General features: G+C 51.5%; 1 protein-coding gene across 1 annotated transcript in view; it reads left to right on the top strand.

The window, feature by feature from the left end:
- The window catches only part of ZSWIM5 (zinc finger SWIM-type containing 5), a 97049-nt gene that overhangs the window by 73573 nt on the left and 5927 nt on the right, over positions 1–17549 (top strand). Inside the window, exons 3-10 of the mRNA XM_036387965.2 lie at positions 1376–1524; positions 2180–2330; positions 7642–7821; positions 10060–10236; positions 12457–12603; positions 15484–15621; positions 16083–16343; positions 16736–16871. Coding sequence (XP_036243858.1) covers positions 1376–1524; positions 2180–2330; positions 7642–7821; positions 10060–10236; positions 12457–12603; positions 15484–15621; positions 16083–16343; positions 16736–16871 — 1339 coding nt within the window. The remainder of the gene's footprint in view (positions 1–1375; positions 1525–2179; positions 2331–7641; positions 7822–10059; positions 10237–12456; positions 12604–15483; positions 15622–16082; positions 16344–16735; positions 16872–17549) is intronic.

The raw sequence follows: 17549 nt of genomic DNA, 5'->3' as shown, positions 1-17549 counted from the left end.
AATACAAATAACTGTATCTTGGCAGGTCAGGAGTGTTCTCAGCCTGCTGGAGGAGCAGAACCCCTGAGGTTGATGATGTCTTGCTTACAAGCCAGGAAGAGACACTTGCCCTGCTGAGCAGGCATCCTGGAGCACAATTTTCATGAATTGTATTTGAGCTCCTGGTTCAGCAATGCACAAGGCTGGGGTGTGCACAGCATCCCAGGCTGTCTCTGTAGGAAAGTGATGCCTGCTCCCCAACAAATCCCAGTTTTGGAAAAGGCATCATGAAGATTTAATTGGGAATGTGTCAGCTACAGCATCCCATGGCTCCTCATGCAGCACCTTGCTCTTCCTGTGCTGACCTTCCTCTCTTGAAATGGAGATAGGAGAAGCAGACTAAGGTGGAGTGGAACATCCTCCAGCTGCAGCAGTCCCTCCTTGGTACTGGTTTTCCCTAAGGAGTTTCTGTAGAGCAAGACCCAAAAGCAGACAGCTGAAAATACAACTTTCTGTTCCATTTTGTGCTCTTGGCTGCTCACTGGAGTTGTGCTACTGCCTGTCCTGTGAGCCCTGGAACCCATGGCTGGGATGTAGGGTAGTGCTTGGGCAGGAAAATTGGAATCAAAAGGGGCAAGGTGAGGGAAATTTGGTCCGACTTGTTTAAATCAGTTGTGGATTTTCTTTCTTTCTTTTGTTCTCTGGAAGATGAAATGCAGCCTGTGAATGCATATGTGTGCCTGCCAAAGGCCCTGCTCTGGTCACAGTTTGCTCTTTGAAGGGTTATTGATCCTTTGTTCTTTCCCACAGAGGGTCTCTCTCAGGCAGGTACACTGATGCCTGGGGACTTGTCTCCTGTCCTGAAGCAAGTGAGGGGCAGGACCAGGTGTTTAACCCAGGGCTCTGGAGCCCAAGTGCAGTAGTACCTTTGTTAGACTGTGTTCCAGACATGGGGAAGGGCTTGCAGGAATTGGAGCTTTACTGATGCTTTAACAAACCAGTGATGTGGAGCAGGAGCACGCTGGGCACTCCCTGGAGCCACAGAGTGCTGCAGGCTCTGCAGATGTGCTGCCTGCACTCCTGGGGCTTTGGAGGAAGGCAGGTCCCTGGTCTTCCTCAGCCTCATTTCACATGGGGTACAGAGGGTGAGGGGTCATGCAAGAATTAGGCCTGTGGTCAGGATATCCCTCCTGATGGCTGCTGCCACTACTGTGTTAGGACAGCACAGTGCTGCCACTTGGGCTCACTGAGGAATCAAGTTGCCTTTCTGTCACCTGAGCTGATAAAGTAAAGGTGGGTTCCTAATAAAACAGAGGTAGGTGCACTCCTTGCTAGTGGGACGGCTGACCCTGCTGCCATAAACATGGTTGTCTCTCTTCTCCCCCCATCCTCTCAGGCGCTCCTGACCCCACTGCTGGGGCCAGCATCGATGACGAGAACTGCTGGCACTTGGACGAGGAGCAGGTCCGAGAGCAGGTGAAGCTGTTCCTATCTCAGGGAGGGTACTACGGCTCGGGGAAGCAGCTCAACTCCATGTTTGCCAAGGTGAGGAGCCGGCTGCTCTCTCCCATCTCTGCTCAGCCTGTCACGTAGCTGGCACTCGCTGGCTGCCCTGGCAGGGTGCCCATCACAGCTGGGAATCTGTGCTCCAGTGCCTTCTCGCCCTGTCGCGGAGCAGGCAGTTGTAATCCAGGCTCTGGGTCAGGCCTGGATTGTCTCACCTGCTGTCCTGACAGGTCCCTTCCTCCCATGGGTGCTGTGATCCCTGTGCGAGGAAGGACATTCCCCCATCTCCTCTTCAGCGCAGTGGGCAAAAAGCCAACCCTGCAGAGCCTACCAAGACCATGGGAAGGTGGAACCATAACCCACAGATCTCACCAACCTATGGGCCTTTCTCTTTCTTTGCAGAAGGGCTTTGCTTTCATGTTGGTAATCTCAGTCTCCTTCACAGTCTGGCTGTGGCTGCTACTCAACTGGGCTCCAGTCAGCCTCATGACAGCCATTGCATGAGGGTTATAGTGTGTGACTGTCCATTATACACACACACACACACACACACATATATGTATGTATGTATTTACATACAGTCTGAACCCTCAGGCTGAAGAAGCTGTGGGTTGCCAGCCAGGTGAATGTGTCTTAAACACCTTTGAGGAACCATGGTTTGTCTCACCCAAGACTTTCTGTTTGTCCTTTCCAGGTCCGGGAGATGCTGCGCATGAGGGACTCCAACGGGGCCAGGATGCTGACGCTGATAACAGAGCAGTTCATGGCTGATCCTCGGCTTTCCCTCTGGAGGCAGCAGGGGACAGGCATAACAGAGAAGTGCCGGCAGCTCTGGGATGAGCTGGGTAAGGGTCACTGCCTTGCAGAGAGGAGCAGAGTTACCTGGGCTCCTGGGCCAATGGACATCATTACAGAGGCCCTCTGGGGGCTCTTTTTTGGGAACGGAGACCCTGAGACATGCCAGGACCTTACTGTATCCCCTGCTGGGCAATCACTGTGAGACAGCTGGATCACAGTTGATCACACCAAACCACACAGTTCAAAACCTTAAACCTGCCCCTCTCCTGCAAAAGGATCAAGGATGACGAGTGTGCAGTGTGTTGCTGGTCCCATGCTTCCAGCAGGCTGGTGTTTGGTGAGCTGCCCCAAAGCCTTTGTGAGGGAGGACACAGGGCTGGTGAGCCCCAGGTGCTGGATGTAGCCTGGATGTAGAAGTTCTGTTCCTGAGGGAACCTTGGTCCAGAGAGGGAAAGGCGGGTTCTCAAGTCTCATCACATCTAACAGATTCTGCCTGCTGTGGTGCTTGTTTCCAGGGTGAGGGGGGCAGGATAGGCAGCACAGAGCCTGGCTGTGAGGGAAATGCAGTTCTGGGTAATTCTAGCTAAGCACCTTAGACACCAGCTCAGCTGGCTGACACTGTAATATCATTAGAATAAAACATTTAGATGACGTGGGCTTGGGGAGTAGGGCTGTGTGGTGAAGTTAACCCTGCAATTCTGGCCTCTCCTGGATATATGGGACCTTGGGTGAATAGTTTGGCTTGAGCCATAGTTTGATGAGTGAGTTTGAGCTCCTCTGCAGCCTTCTGGTAGGAGATACTGCTCCAAGGGTAGGGGCGGATGGGCTGGCACCAAAGGGATATGGTAGAGCTGGAAGAAGGATTAGAATGGTCTGGGATCTGGAACATCTGAAACTGAAGCTGGAAATCACAAACCCACCTACCAAGTGCCCAACAAATGCAAACAGAAATGAAGCTGGGAACCCTGGCCAAACTATGCAGACAAGATCTGGGCAGGGGTGGGATGTCTTGTTTCTGTATGAAGTTTCCTGGATGGAAATAACCACACCAGCTCTGGAGAGCTCATCTGTGCTTGCTTGCCAAGAAGATATTTCCAGGATTTTGGGATGCTGCAGCTAGACAATTGGATATGCAAGGATCCTGGAGAGGTGGCCAAGTCCACCAAGCCAGAATTTCCACATGGAAGAAAGCAAGCACACTGGTGATATATGAATGGATGGGTGTGTGGGCAGGCCTGGACGCAGGAAGCAATTTGCTTAAAATTACAGATTATTTGGCCAGATTTCCAAGCTGCTATCCAAGCCGAGAGCCCTCCCTCCCTTCCTGCACAGGCGAGGGGAGGGTGGTTGGGTTTCAGTCTTGGCTTAACTGTACAAGGACCAGGTTGGTGCACGCAGGTTTGGTCGGCAGAGTGGGAGGAGGTGGCAGCACGTCCCTGTTGGCAGATGGCAAAGTGGCTGGGGAATGTCAGGGCCCTTCCAGTGCTGGATCAACACGACAGCAGGGGAAGTGTGGTGCCAGCCAACACACGTCAGAGCAGCTCTCCTGGCAGAGGCATGTCACACGTGAGGGTCTGGGCATCTCCATGCTGAAGAGAAGCTCCTGTAGAGGACACAGTGATGTTCCAAGAAGCAATTCCAGAATGGGCATGGATTGTACTCAAAGCAGGGATTATTCCTTCATTTTACAGAAACCTTTTGCATTTGGCCTTGTGCAGTGTTTACTGTAGGAGCATAGCATATCTCTGAAGGAGGTGTGGAGGCACAGAGACCAGAGCTGCTTGGAGTTGGGGGTGTTCACGAGTAACAAACATCAGGAATGCAGAGCAGTGTCCTAAACCATCCCTGGGTGGGTAACAGTAGCCAGGGCATATGGGGCAGCGGAAGCACCACATCCCACTGCCTATTGGCTGTGGATGCCAAAGCTGCCAGTATTACCATTACTGCTGAAGGGAGGGATGAGGAGCCTGTTGCCAGCTGCCATGGGAAGCCCTGGCACAGACCACAATCCTCCACCACTTAGAAGCAAAAAAAGGGCCTTTTGGAAATTATTTTGGGCACGTGTTTAATAATTAATCATCGATTTTAGCAAAGACTGCATCACAGACTTGCGTGGGATTGGAAGAAGATCAGCCTTAAAGAAGATTGTGGATTTATGCTGGGGAAAATGTAAAGGATTTTGCAGGATTTCAGAGTTATAAAAAAAAAAGGAAATGAAAATAAAAACGGGATGGTTTGCTTGTGCATGTGCTGCCAACTGAACCTCTATTGCCCCGTCTGCTGGGGAGCCAGAGGAAGGACCTGCTGGATGGAGAGCTCAGCAGCGTGGGAGTATTTGCCCTGGCGCATTAGTACTTACGATTAAAGCCTAATTACAAAAAATAGACGAAAAACCAGCTGAAGTGCAGCCTGACCTTAATCTGCCTGGAGACGGGTTTATTTATCTCGGCCACTTGTTTACAGTGGGGAATTTCAGGAGATTAAGCTGGGGAGTGACCCTGTGGGAAACGGGAGAATTTCTTTGATGGTTGGGAAACTTGGGCGCGGGATCGGAGCGCCTGTCTGCTCTGGGGCCTGCAGCCAGGACCACTGAGCTGGGAAGGCTCTGACCCCCCCTGTCCCTGCACCCAGCCCCGTCATCAAAAAGCATTTTTGTTTAGAGGCTTAGCTTAATCGTGATCTGCTGCTTTGTTCCCCACTTAACCTCCTGCTATCAGAAAGTTCAGATGAAGGTTTCTGCAGCATGCGAAGAGACATGGAGTCTGACCTGGTGTGGCATTTCGGCTCAGGACAGGAGTCACTTGTGCTGTCAGCTGATGTCACTTGACCACAGGGCTCAGAAAACCACTCTGTTATATCTCCCAGATAATTATCATGACTGAGACAGATGCAAATCTCACTTCCCTCCTAGTTCCCACCTCCCCGTCACATCGTTCTTTCTGCAGGAGAGCCCAGGGGCATAATGTTTTGGCATGCAAAGGATGCCTCAGAGGGCTCTCAAAAATAGGCAGCAAAGTCATGAGGCTTCCGAGGAACGCATATTAGCAGAGCTGTGGGAGCCAAAAATCCAGCGGGTGCATCCCATTCCTGGGGGCGGTGAAGCTGGAGCACCAAGCCTTGTTACTGCCTGTCAGCCAAGATCTGTGCACCCTCAGAGGCGTGAGTTGAAACTGCCCGAGGCTGCTTTTGACACAAGCACCCCCAAAGTGGGCGAAGAGCAGTGACAACAGGCGGGAGCACTGGTGGGAAGGGAATGCCCGACACCCAGAGTCGAGTGCAGGTTTTATCTCATGGCCACCCGAGGAGGTGGGAAGTTCTATCCCCTTCCTTAAGGAAGACTCATTTTCTGGAGCTGAGACCTGATTTTTATAAAGATGCCATGTCTGAGTATCCCCCATGGAGCCTGCAGGAGCCTGTGAGTGAGTGACATAGACCTACTCTGGTAAGGATGGGCCCCAAGGAGGTACCTCTTTTACACATTAATTAATTGCTGATGTTGCAGCTCAAAAATCTGAATCCCCCCTGTTCATCAGAAAAAAGTGAGGTGTTGGTGGGCTTTCCTGGGGGCAGAGATTGAGCTGAACTGGGCAAGGGCTGCTTTGGACATTTGCTGATGCTCGTGCCTGCAATTGCTTTTCCCGTGCCCATTCCTGGATGTGATGCTGCTGCCGCCATCTGCGTTGTGACGCGGTGACGTCTGTCCTGCCGAGCCAGGCAGCTCCAAGGAGCCAGACAGGCACAGCCTCCACGCCTTGCTAATGATTTGAACCAGACATGTCCACAATTTCCAGCTGGCAAAGGATTGGTCAGGGGCCATGCACCCCAAAAGCACCACCGAAACTCAGCTGTAATGCAGAGAGGCACCAGAGTGGAGCCAGGGCCAGGACATCGCTGCTCAGCCTGGGTTTGCCTCATGTTGTCTGGCAGGGGGACCAGCTGCTCTGGCTCCTGTTGGATCTGCAGCCTTGCTTGGGGCTGTTTGGCTCAATGGCAGGGCTGGGGAGGGGCTGCTCAAAACACAGCCAGCGAGGGAGGTGGTTGGGGCTTGTGGAGGAATCTCCTTGTGCAGTGGAGGCATGCTGGGTGATGTTGCTGTGCCACTGGCTGGCACTTTGGGATGGGAACCTTGGCTCTGGGAGTGATGGAGAGGTGACAGCAGGGAGAAGGAAGGTGCTCCAGGGCTTTGCTGATCCCATGGAGGAGAGGCAGAGAGGGTGTTTCTGCAGGATGCTGAACTGTCCCACGTGTGTGACAGGATTTGACATGGACAGAGAGAGAAGCAGCAGGAGCTGCTCAGCCTGAGGGTATCCCTGGGGATACCTCATATTGCAGCTGTGTCAGCCTACAGCCATCCCACCCTGCAGGGAAGCACAAGGGAGGGGACATGCTACATCCTGGCAGCCATGCAGGGAAATTTGGGTAGAAATGGAGTTAGCTAAAGAAAAATTAACGGGTTTACACTTACTCAGGTTGCTGTAGCCCTTATTGGAGCAGTGAGTGACTCGGAATAGTCTGTAAGGCTCAGTTAGCAGCACCAGCATCAGCCCTGTTTTATGAAAGGATGAGCTGGATCTTAATGATGACAGATGTCCTTGGTTCTGGTTTTGTCTCTCACACAGCAGACAGCATCACCAGCATCATGTGAGGTCCCCTGCTTGACCCAGAGGGTGTCAGTGTGGGTGTCCTGCTGGTGAGCAGCTTGGCTTGTGGGATCCAAAGGACTCGCACCAGGGAGGGCTCTTGTCTGCAAGACATCAAGCCAAGCTCCAGGTTCCTCTGCTGGTTCCTCTGCAGGCTTGGGGCTAGTAGGGATTGAAAAAGAAAAAAAAAAACAAAAGAAAGAAAATACACCAAATCTCCTTTTTAAATAGTTGAATGCAAATGGCCTGAAGAACAATAGCAGATGAAATGGCATTCAGAGCGGGTTTTAAAGTGCTTGGAACGTGGGTAGGATCAAAATCAGGTTAGTCTTTGGAGATGCAGACTCTGCAGCTTGCCAGGGTGTTTTTAAGCATGCTTTGATGTGTAGTTCAAACACTAGATTTGTCCTGGCAGACAGAAGCACTCACAAATTCATACACAGCCGCTCTCTCCCTCCCTCCTCCCCACTGTCCCCCATCTCATGAGATTATAATTTAGCTTCATTACGAAGGAGTTTTACTTTGTCCTGGTTTCAGCTGGGATAGAGTTAATTTCCTCCTTATTTGGAAGCTGTGTAAATCCCCCTCCTGGGTCTCTGCATTATGCTGAAATGAGTTTACAAACCTCGATGGAACCTTGCAGGCTCTCAGGGCGGCTGGAGAGCTTTGCCCCACACGCATGGCGGTGGCAGCTCCGTGATTTCTTGGCTTTGTTTAGGGGCCCTGTGGGTGTGTGTGGTGTTAAACCCACACTGCAAGCTGGAAGAGAAATCCTGCTGGCTCCGGCAGCTGCGCAAGTGGGGTGAGATGGACGTCTGTCCCCTGGAAGATGGCAATTATGGTAACGAGCTTCCCAACATCACTAACGCGCTTACGCAGAGCTCCGGTCACAGCCAAGGTGAGTCTGGGTAGGGAGTGGAAATCCAGCTGACAGACACAGGGGTTGGGTCCAGGTCAAAACTCACCCCAAAGCTCAGAGAACTCGCTTCAGCTGCTGGTTATGCTTCTGCGAGTCATAGGAACACAAAATACTTGTCTTCACAGCCTCTGGTTTTATATATAAATGTTTGCTTCTTTGCTACAGGGTAAAGTTGCCTGTGTTTTGAGTTTAGGGACTGTTCTAAAGCAGTTTGACTTTGGGGTAGTTTAGTGCAGGTTTGGGCATGGGGTAATACAAGAAAACAGAATTGCTTGCCACAGAGCAGAGCTGAGCTCCGAAGTCCTGGCTGTAATGTGAGAGTGAGGAGCTGGAGATGGTGCAGAGCCCATTTCCCTGCCCTTAAGCCTCACTTAAAGGCTGTGATTCAGGTGGTAGGGAAGTCATTAGCCAGGAATGTTAACGCAGTTCAAGTGCAGAGCACAGACAGAGCGATGTAGTTAAGGGGTTGTTCCTTAGTGCTAAAATAGTTTCTCAACCGCTGACAAAGCATTTGATCCCTTTAAGTTTAAGCACTCTTTCCTTTTGCCTGAAATAGACATTAATTGAAAGTTATTGCTCTTCACATGCCTCTGTCTGCTGCACTGAAATTGCTCTTGGGTGTATTATGTGTGGCCAGAGTGGGTGGAGGAGAGGGGGACAGCAGCCATGCCACAGGGGAAACTTCATTCTTCAGGGTGGGGTTGATCCTGCAGCAGCAGTTTGGGAGCGTGGCTGTCCTGCCAACCATGGCCAGGACCACATGCCCGGCCTCCCTATGCTCTTCCTCAGGGAGCAGCTTAATTTAAACCTGGCCTTGCTCCATGTCCTGCATCAGTCCCAGGACTACCCCCTTGGTGTTCCCAGCTCTCCCAAGGATTTGCTCTGGCATTTGGGGAAGGTTGCTGGGGCTGAACAGGTCATTTTTTTTAGACCTGCAAGGGGTTCCCAAAGCACATGCCAGGGCTGTCCCCTTCTCTTCTCCCTGTGCTCCTGCCTCTCCAAGAAGGGGACTGAAAGCAGCCCAGATCTTGGAGGTGTCCTGGGGTTCATGTTTGTGCATATGCAAATACTGCTCCAGATTGTTGACAGCCTCTTTTATTACTGAAGAACAGCTGATTCTTGAAATCCTTCCTGGTAAAGTGAGCAGCCTTGGTTCCCAACATACAAACACCTGTTTAATTTCTCTCCACCTCAGGGTGCCTGCAGCATTCCGGCTAATTGCTTGTTGCCATCGTTTCCGCAGCATGTTTACCCAGCCTCCCTGGATCAGCTTTGAACAGTGCCTTTTGTTTTCCACCCTTGAATGCATTTAACTCAGCCCCTCTTGTGGGTTGCAGGACCTTACATGGAACGTTGCACCCCCTTTGGGGCTTCCCATTTTGCAGCCTGCCAGCTCTGTTTGGCCTTCATGATCCAGTGTGGCTGGAGTGATAGTGGGATTGCTCCAGACAGGTTTTTTCCTCACATCAAACCACTTGTCTTGATTGGTCTGGATGGGGTGAAATACTAATCCAGCATTTGGATTAGTATTTCAGTTTCAGAAATGCCCATGAAGTTACAGAGCAGCTCTGAAGAAGGAGCAGATATCTGGTGCAGGGCAGCAGTGGGGTTTCAGATGATGCTGTCTCCTCCCTTCCAGCCTTCTCACAAGGCCCACAGAGGCTGCTGGGGGTGGTGGGTTGTTCCCCCCGTCACTGGGAGCAGCTGAGACACACTCGTGTGGTTCCCTTCGTGGCTTCATGTGCTGCTGATCTAAGAAGCTGCAGTTCAGTGAAGCTGAGACTGTGTTGGAGCAGAGGAGGAGAGCTCATGGTGCTTGCAGGGCAGTAATGCTGAGGAAGCCCAGTCCTGACCCAGGGGCAGCTGCCTGCATGCTCAGTGTCACAGGGGAGGGAGCACACTGCCAGGTTTCAAGGCATCAGCCTTGTGTGTGACAGTGGATTGTGGTCACAAAAAATGGGTGGGTGGTGCCTGCCTCTTTTCTCACCCCTCTGACCAAGTCAGCTATTCTAGCAAATTACTTAGCAATGCCATCTGAGGAGACATTAGTCAGGAGAGGCATCCAAAGCCAGAGCCCATCTCCATCCCAGAAATTACTGGGGTGAGACCAGGTTTTGCTGTCATTGTAAAGGCAGAGCTCTGCCCAGGGAGGTCATGCCTGGGAAGAGGAACAGGCTGTTCTGCCCCAGCAGGGCACTGATGTTTTTCTCTTTGCAGACTCCCTGGCCAGGCCCAGACGAACGGTGTTCACGCGGGCCATCGAGGGCTGTGACCTGCACTGGCAGGACAGCCACCTGCAGCGCATCATCAGCAGCGACTTCTACGTGTCCCCCTCCTACCAGCGGGAGGGGGAGAGCCTCCTCTTCAACTCCCAGGGACAGCCACTGTGGCTGGGTGAGCATCCAAACCAGCAGCCCCTCTCATGGCCTCTGTGGGTTGGGTTTCTAGTGGAAAGGAGTCACCTGAGGCTGCCCTGGGTCCTTGCAATTCCTGCATCCTAGACTGAAATTGCTACCCTGGCCCTTAGCCTGAGGAGTGGGGGGAGCAGAAGAATTCAGTGCCCACCCACACCCCAGCCACAATCCTTAGAGCAATCTCCACATATTTACAGTCTGGCCTTCTCTTGGGCAGTTTGGACCAAGCTCATCATGTCCCTTTTCATCCTGCCAGTGTTTAGCTGTCCCCAGAGCAACCTCTCATTGTTTCCACTACAGAGGGTCTGGACACTTAAAGTCTCTTGAAAATTGACTGCAAAGCACAGCTGTATCCTCCAGATTTTCTGTTTCCTGCTCTCCCCTTCTTGTTAGTCTTCTCTTAAAGGCAATTAGCAGTCAGTACGATTAAGCCTCATGGGAACTTAAGGTGTACTGGGCCAGGCAAGCCCAGAGGCCTCCTCTGTTGTAGACTTTTAGCCCAAGTACCTCAAGCCACACAAATTCTCTCCTGCAAAGTCATGAGCCCAGGCAGATCTATGGACCCTCTACAGTTCCTTGTCTGGGATGAGAACGAGTGACATGAAGGACTTGGGGGGGGGAACCTGGTGTGGCTGTCAGCCCTAAGACAGACCCCAAAATGGGGGACACAAGTCCCCATCCACCTCCAGGAAGGGGGAATTACTTAGCCCCTGCAGTCCAGGAGTTGAGTATATGAACACAGAACAGGTCAAAGCCCACCATTGCACTGTTGTTCACTCCAGAAGCTGGGGTCTGCCACAAGGAAAGAGAACATTTTAAGTTGTCTAGAGATGTAGTTTCTGGAGTAGTAGGCACTAAGTTGCTGCTAATGCCAGGAGATAGGAAGGGCTCATATGTAGGCTGTTGGTACACTTTAGCTGGAGCAGGAGAGGATATTTCTGCTCTGGGAAGAGTTCTGGGCAGCTGCAGGCAGGAGGTCCCCTTCCCACACAGCCACAGGCAGCAGTGGTTGGTTAATGCATCCATGGACTCCATCTAGAAGGGATATGGTGGCCACAGCTCCCCTCTCCTGAGCCTAATCTGGGTTCTGGTGAGCCCTTTTTCCCAGCTGGTTGATGCATGTTATTTTTCTGATGTATTTGCCATGATTTTTGGATTTTGCGCTTTTGCTTTCTTGGCACCTCTTCAGGGACCCAGTGCTGGGAGAAGAGGGTGATTTGTCAGCAACTTCCCGTGATGAATTCAGTGAGAAGATGAATATTTCATCCATTTAGCAAATGAATAGAGGGAGCAACAAGAAGCTCTTTTACAGATGTGTTTGTTCTGAAATCTCCTCCTCATGTATTCCTTGTGGGTGACCTTTGGGATGTGGATATCCCATTTGTGGAGGTGGTTGTCTGCATTTCCAGAGCTTTCTGAAGTCTTCCAGGAATAGAAATTATCCCTCTATGATAACTTCAGATCATCTGTATTTGCCTGGGTTTTTTTCTCCCCTTGGTAGGACATTTTGAAAGAAAATGGAATTTTTGCTGCTTGTTATGCAGCATGTCATGTCATCTGCTCCTGCTAATTTCTCACTCAGTCATAATCCTCTCCACAGTTGCTTGTGATTTCAGGTGAGCAATAAGCAGCGGGAGCAGATGAATTCCTAAGCAACTGTGAGTCTTGGGAGGGGGTTTAGTGCAACTGTTCCTAATAATAAAACACCAGGTAGGAGAACTGCAGAAGAGACAGGATGTCTGCAGAGCTCCCTCCATGGAGGTGTTAAGGAGTCAGTTCAAAGCATCACCCCAAGTCTGCCAGTGCCCCCAGTACAGTGCTGGATGCCCAGCCTCACCCTGTGCCCTGAGAGAAATCGAGATAGGCCATGCAGATTTTAGGAGAAATGAGGGGCAGGGCTGTAACAGCCTGTGTTGGAGCTGTGGTACTGCAGCAATGGTGTGTTGGAAATGCTGCCATTAGATAAACTTTGTGGAGGTGGGGATTTAGGTACTGACGTGGCTGCTGTGGGTTGAAAGTGGCAGGAGTCCCGTTAGTATTCCTGGTAGGTATCCTTTCCAGGAGCAGGGAGGAAGGGATGAATTCAAGGCAGGAAGCAGGAGTTTAGCTCAGGTGTGGGGAACGTGAGTAGAAGGTGGCCCATGAGTGCCATCCTGTCAATGCCTGTGGTTCAGCCATGCCCCTGTTCCTTGCCTTGCAGAACACGTCCCCACAGCCTGTGCTCGGGTGGATGCGCTGCGCTCCCACGGCTATCCCAGAGAGGCTCTCCGACTCACTGTTGCCATCATCAACACCCTGCGACTGCAGCAGCAAAGGCAGCTGGAAATATATAAGCATCAGAAGAAAGGTATGAGTAGAGCTGTGTGACAAGTGTCTTGTGACATTTGGCTGGGGTATCTCGGTTGGAAATATCTTTTCCACTTTGACGAGGCAAACATCCAGCCTGGATGGGCAACGATGTTTTGAGGGGACTTAGGAATAAAACGAGGATGTATCATCTTAGGAAGGAGGGCCAGGTGTCTCAGGAAGTATTTAAGGGGGTTGCTAGGGCATGTAGGAAAAAAATTTGAGATGTCAAAGCTCAGTTCGAACTTAATTTGGCAACTTTTGTAAAGGATAATAAAAAAATGTTTTTACAAATATATTAACTGCAAAAGGAAGGGTAAGACCAACCTTTGTTCTCTACTGGATGGGAGGGAACTCAGTAACTGCAGATGAGGAGAAGGTGGAAATGCTTAACACCTTCTTTGCCTCAGTCTTTAGTGGGAAGATGGCTTGTCATCAGGACAGCTGTCCTCCTGGGCTGGTAGATGGTATCAGGGAGCAGAATGTCCCCGTTATCCAGGAGGAGGCAGTCAGAGAACTGCTGACCTGCTTGGATGTTCATAAATCCATGGCCCATACGGGATCCATCCCAGGGTGATGAGGGAGCTGGCAGATGAGCTTATGAAGCCGCTCTCCATCATTCACCAACAGTCCTGTCTCACTGGTGAGGTCCCAAATGTCTGGAAGCTGCCCAATGTGACACCCATTCACAAAAAGGGTAGGAAGGAGGATCCTGGTAATTATAGGCCAGTTAGCCTGACCTCAGTACCTGGTAAGGTTATGGAACAGTTTATATTAAGTGTAATCACACAGCACTCACAGGATGGCCAGGGTATCAGACCCAGCCAGCATGGGTTTAGGAGGGGTAGGTCATGTTTGACCAACCTGGTTTCCTTTCATGACCAGGTGACCTGCAGGAAAGGCTATGGATGTTGTGTACCTGGACTTCAGCAAGGCCTTTGACACTGTCTCCCACAGCACACTCCTGGAAAAGCTGCAGCCCATGGCTTGGACAGGAGCACTCTGTGCTGGGTTAGGAACTGGCTGGATGGCTGGGCTCAGAGAGTGGTGGTGAATGGTGCTGCATCCAGCTGGGGCCAGTCATCAGTGGTGTCCCTCAGGGGTCTGTGCTGGGACCAGTTATGTTCAATATTTTTATTGATGACATGGATGAGGGGATTAAGTCTTTCATTAGTAAATTTGCAGATGACACTAAGCTGGGAGTGTGTGTCAATCTATTGGAAGGTAGGAGGCTCTGCAGAGAGACCTGGAACAGTTTGATGGATGAGCATAGTCCAATAAGATGAAGTTTAATAAGTCCAAGTGCCAAGTGCTGCATTTTGGCCACAATAACCCCCTGCAACACTATAGGCTGGGGATGGTGTGGCTGGACAGTGCCCAGGCAGAAAGGACCTGGGGGTTCTGGTCAACAGCGAGCTGAACGTGAGCCAGCAGTGTGCCCTGGTGGCCAAGAAGGCCATCCTGGCCTGTATCAGGAACAATGTGGCCAGCAGGAGCAGGGAGCAGTGTGGCACTGGTGAGGCCACACCTCGAGTGCTGTGTCCAGTTCTGGCCCCTCAGTTTGGGAAGGACATTGAGACACTTAAGCGTGTCCAGAGGAGGCAACAAGGCTGGTGAGGGGCTTGGAACACAAACCCTGTGAGGAACGACTGAGGCAGCTGGGGGTGTTTAGCCTGGAGAAAAGGAGACTCAGGGGTGACCTTATCACTCTCTACAACTCCCTGAAAGGTGGCTGCAGTCAGGTGTGGGTTGGTCTCTTTCTCCAGGCAGCAACTGACAAAACCAGAGGACACGGTCTCAAGCTGCGTCAAGGGAAATCTAGGTTGGGTATTAGGAAGAAGTTTTTTGTGAAAGGGTGATAAAATTCTGGAATGGGCTGCCCAGGGAGGTGATGGAGTCACCATCCCTGGATGTGTTTAGGAGAAGACTGGATGTGGCACTCAGTGCCATGGTTTAGTTGAGGCGTTAAGGCATGGGTTAGACTCAGTGATCTTGAAGGTCTGTCTCTTCCAGCCTAAGTGATTCTGTGATTCTGTAACAGAATTGTGCTGCCCCATTCAGAGTGGCAGAGATGGGCAGCACTGCAGGGGACTGCTTATGTCCTAGGAAGACAAACTGAGTTGCTTGAGCCAAGTTGAGTTGATACCCACATACTCAGGACACAGCTGCCCAAATGCTGTCTTCAGGCTGCTGCAGTAGGGATGTTCTTGTTCCCACTGTTGCTGTGTCTGGTTGCCTGTAAGGCAAGAGCTGCCTGCATTGAAGAGGAGCTGCCTGACTGCTGAGCAGCAGTAACTGGCTGTGTGTGCTCCTTCCACCTTGCATTTCCTGAGTCAATGTACCAGGAGACAAGCCCAGTGTTCCTCCTTTTGCAGTTGCAATTGGAAGGGAGCCGGGGTCAGTTACTGCAGTGCTGCTGAAGGTCAGTGACTCCTGGTCCTTGCCAGCTCAGCCAGCTTGAGATCACCAAAAGATGACATTTTAAGAATCACTGAAGTCTTGATCATCTCAGGAGAGATTTCTGCTTGTGTTTCCAGAACATTCAGGCTACCGTTGCACATTGGTCCATGAGCTGCAGGTCTGGCATTATAGACCTTTTCTTTGGGACTATGCAGACCCTCATGTTCTCTTGGAACAGAGAATGAGTCTCTGCATCTTATTGGCCTTAGGGACACCTTTTTTTGTGTCTGTGCCTGCTCCCTCAGTTGTCTGTGCAGAGTGGCTTCTCCTTGCCCTCATGAACTACCTATGCCAGAGTTGGCCCTAGGGGTTCCTGTTGGATGCAAGTTGTGGGATAAGAAAAGTCCTCTGGTCTCAGAAACCTCTCTGGGTGCAGAACTTGTCTTTAAATTCCTTACTTTTACTGTTCTATTTTATCCAGAACTGCTGCAGAGAGGAGCAACAACCATCACCAACCTGGAGGGCTGGGTAGGCCACCCTCTGAACCCCATCGGCTGCCTCTTTCTCACCCTGACCGAAGCTTGTAGATTAGAAGAGGAAAATTGCCTTGAAATTTCAGGTACCAAGTGTTCCTCCTGGATCCCTTCCCGGTGTCTGTGGCTGAGGTGGGTGCAGATCTGGGTCTCTGGACACCTGGACTCTGAGTCCCCCCTCTCAGCCTTGGCAAGAGCACCAGGGCAGAACTGTAGAGAAGGAAGGTAGTGAGTAGAGAGAAATAGAATTTTCTCAGCCCCAGGGTTTGCAGCCAGAGCAGAGCAGGTCCAAGGGAAGGCTCTGGTGTCAGCTGTGCACCCTGTTGCACATGTCTTGGGTCTCTTGCATCTCCTGGTGAGAGCAGGAAAGGATGGTGAAGCCCACATCTCCCTCAGGGAGCTTTCATCTGTCGTTTCTGGGTAACCAAAAGCAGGCAGGAAGGAAAGTGTGGGTCTTGCTTCTGAAATGAGAGATTTTACTCTGCAATGATTCTGCTGTCTGGGAAGACTCTTGTAACCCCACTGCATCTCCTCTCCCTCCTTTCAGACGCTGGGGACTCCAAACCACCAGTGTATCAACATGTGCCCGTTGTGACCGGCAGCCAGGACGGTGACGAGTCCTACCTGTCCCTGGCCTTAGAGGTGGCCCTGATGGGGATGGGTCAGCAGAGAGTGATGCCCGAAGGCCTCTATGCCCAGGACAAGGTGTGCCGCAATGAGGAGCAGATCATTGCCCGCCTGCAGGACCTGGAGCTGGACCCGGTGCTGGTGCAGACCCTGCGGAAGCAGTGCATCTTGCTGCTGGAAGGTGGGGCCTTGGCTCATCTAGCTGACTTTTGTGTCTTAGTTGAGTGTTGGTAACATCTCTGAGGTGCCTTTTTCAAAATTTACGCACATCCTGCTTCTTCCTCTCTGGATGTGGTGCAGAGCCTGTAGGATGGCTGCTCTGCCCTATCACCTGGAAAAGCAAGGGTTTGTTGGCATCCCTAGAAAAAGACCAAGTCAGAGGCAATATGGAGAAGGGTGCTGAGCACATGGCTTCAGTTTCTTATTTTCTTGTAGAAAAGGAAAGAGAATCCCTGGATCCAACTTGAGTAACAGGGAGTTGAACAGCAGATCCTCAGAGCTTTGGGGTGGTCCAGACCCCAGCCATGGATCCTGCTGTGCTAATTATGGCTGATGGGCTCTGCTTCTGCCTAGGTGGTCCCTTCAGCGGCTTGGGAGAAGTCATCCACCGGGAGAGCGTCCCCATGCACACCTTTGCCAAATACCTGTTCTCTGCCCTGCTGCCCCACGATGCTGACCTGGCATACAAGCTGGCTTTGCGGGCCATGAGGTTGGTGCATGTTTAATTCTGTCTCTGCTCCCCTTTTTGCCTCTCTCCTGTGCTTGTTGGGAAGCTGGGAGATGCTTTGCAACTTTAGAGCAAGGATGGGGGTGGAGACAGGCTTGGAGCTTGCTGTCCATGGGATCTTTTGCAGTGTGCAGGACCACTGGGCACAGCAGCAGTGCAAAGAGGTTCCTGCCCTCCATTTGGGTGATTCCTGGTTTATAAACTCCATTTGTACAGATTTGTATGGGTCCAATAATGTCTGCTGGCCTAGCCCTCCACCCAGCCACTCACTCCAGGCTGGACCTGCCTGCCCCTGTGACAGGGACATCCTCTGCCAGAGCAGGTCCCAGGCACACACAGGACTGTCATCTGCCTTCTGTCTGCCAGGCCTCGGGCACCCTGCAGCCCTCCCTGCCTGCAACAAGGGCTGTTATCCTGGCACAGATGGGTGGATGGTTTGCCCCAGGCTGCAGGGTGTCACAGAGCCAGGTGGAGAACACAGTTGCATGCTGTTCTCCATTAAAACCCATCTCTGTCTCTGGGACTGGGGTAACAGCTGATGCTGAGAGCTGCCCTATCTCCTTCCCCAGTCCATGACACGCTTCAAACATCAGCCTGTGTATTGTTTTGACAGGGACTGGGTGGGTCTTGGAAAAGCTGGAATTTCCTAAACAAGTCAAT

Source organism: Molothrus ater, chromosome 9 (assembly GCF_012460135.2).
Source record: "Molothrus ater isolate BHLD 08-10-18 breed brown headed cowbird chromosome 9, BPBGC_Mater_1.1, whole genome shotgun sequence".
NCBI classification, from domain to species: domain Eukaryota; kingdom Metazoa; phylum Chordata; class Aves; order Passeriformes; family Icteridae; genus Molothrus; species Molothrus ater.
Note: the sequence above shows the minus strand (reverse complement) of the source record. Positions and strands in the feature narration are given on the sequence as shown.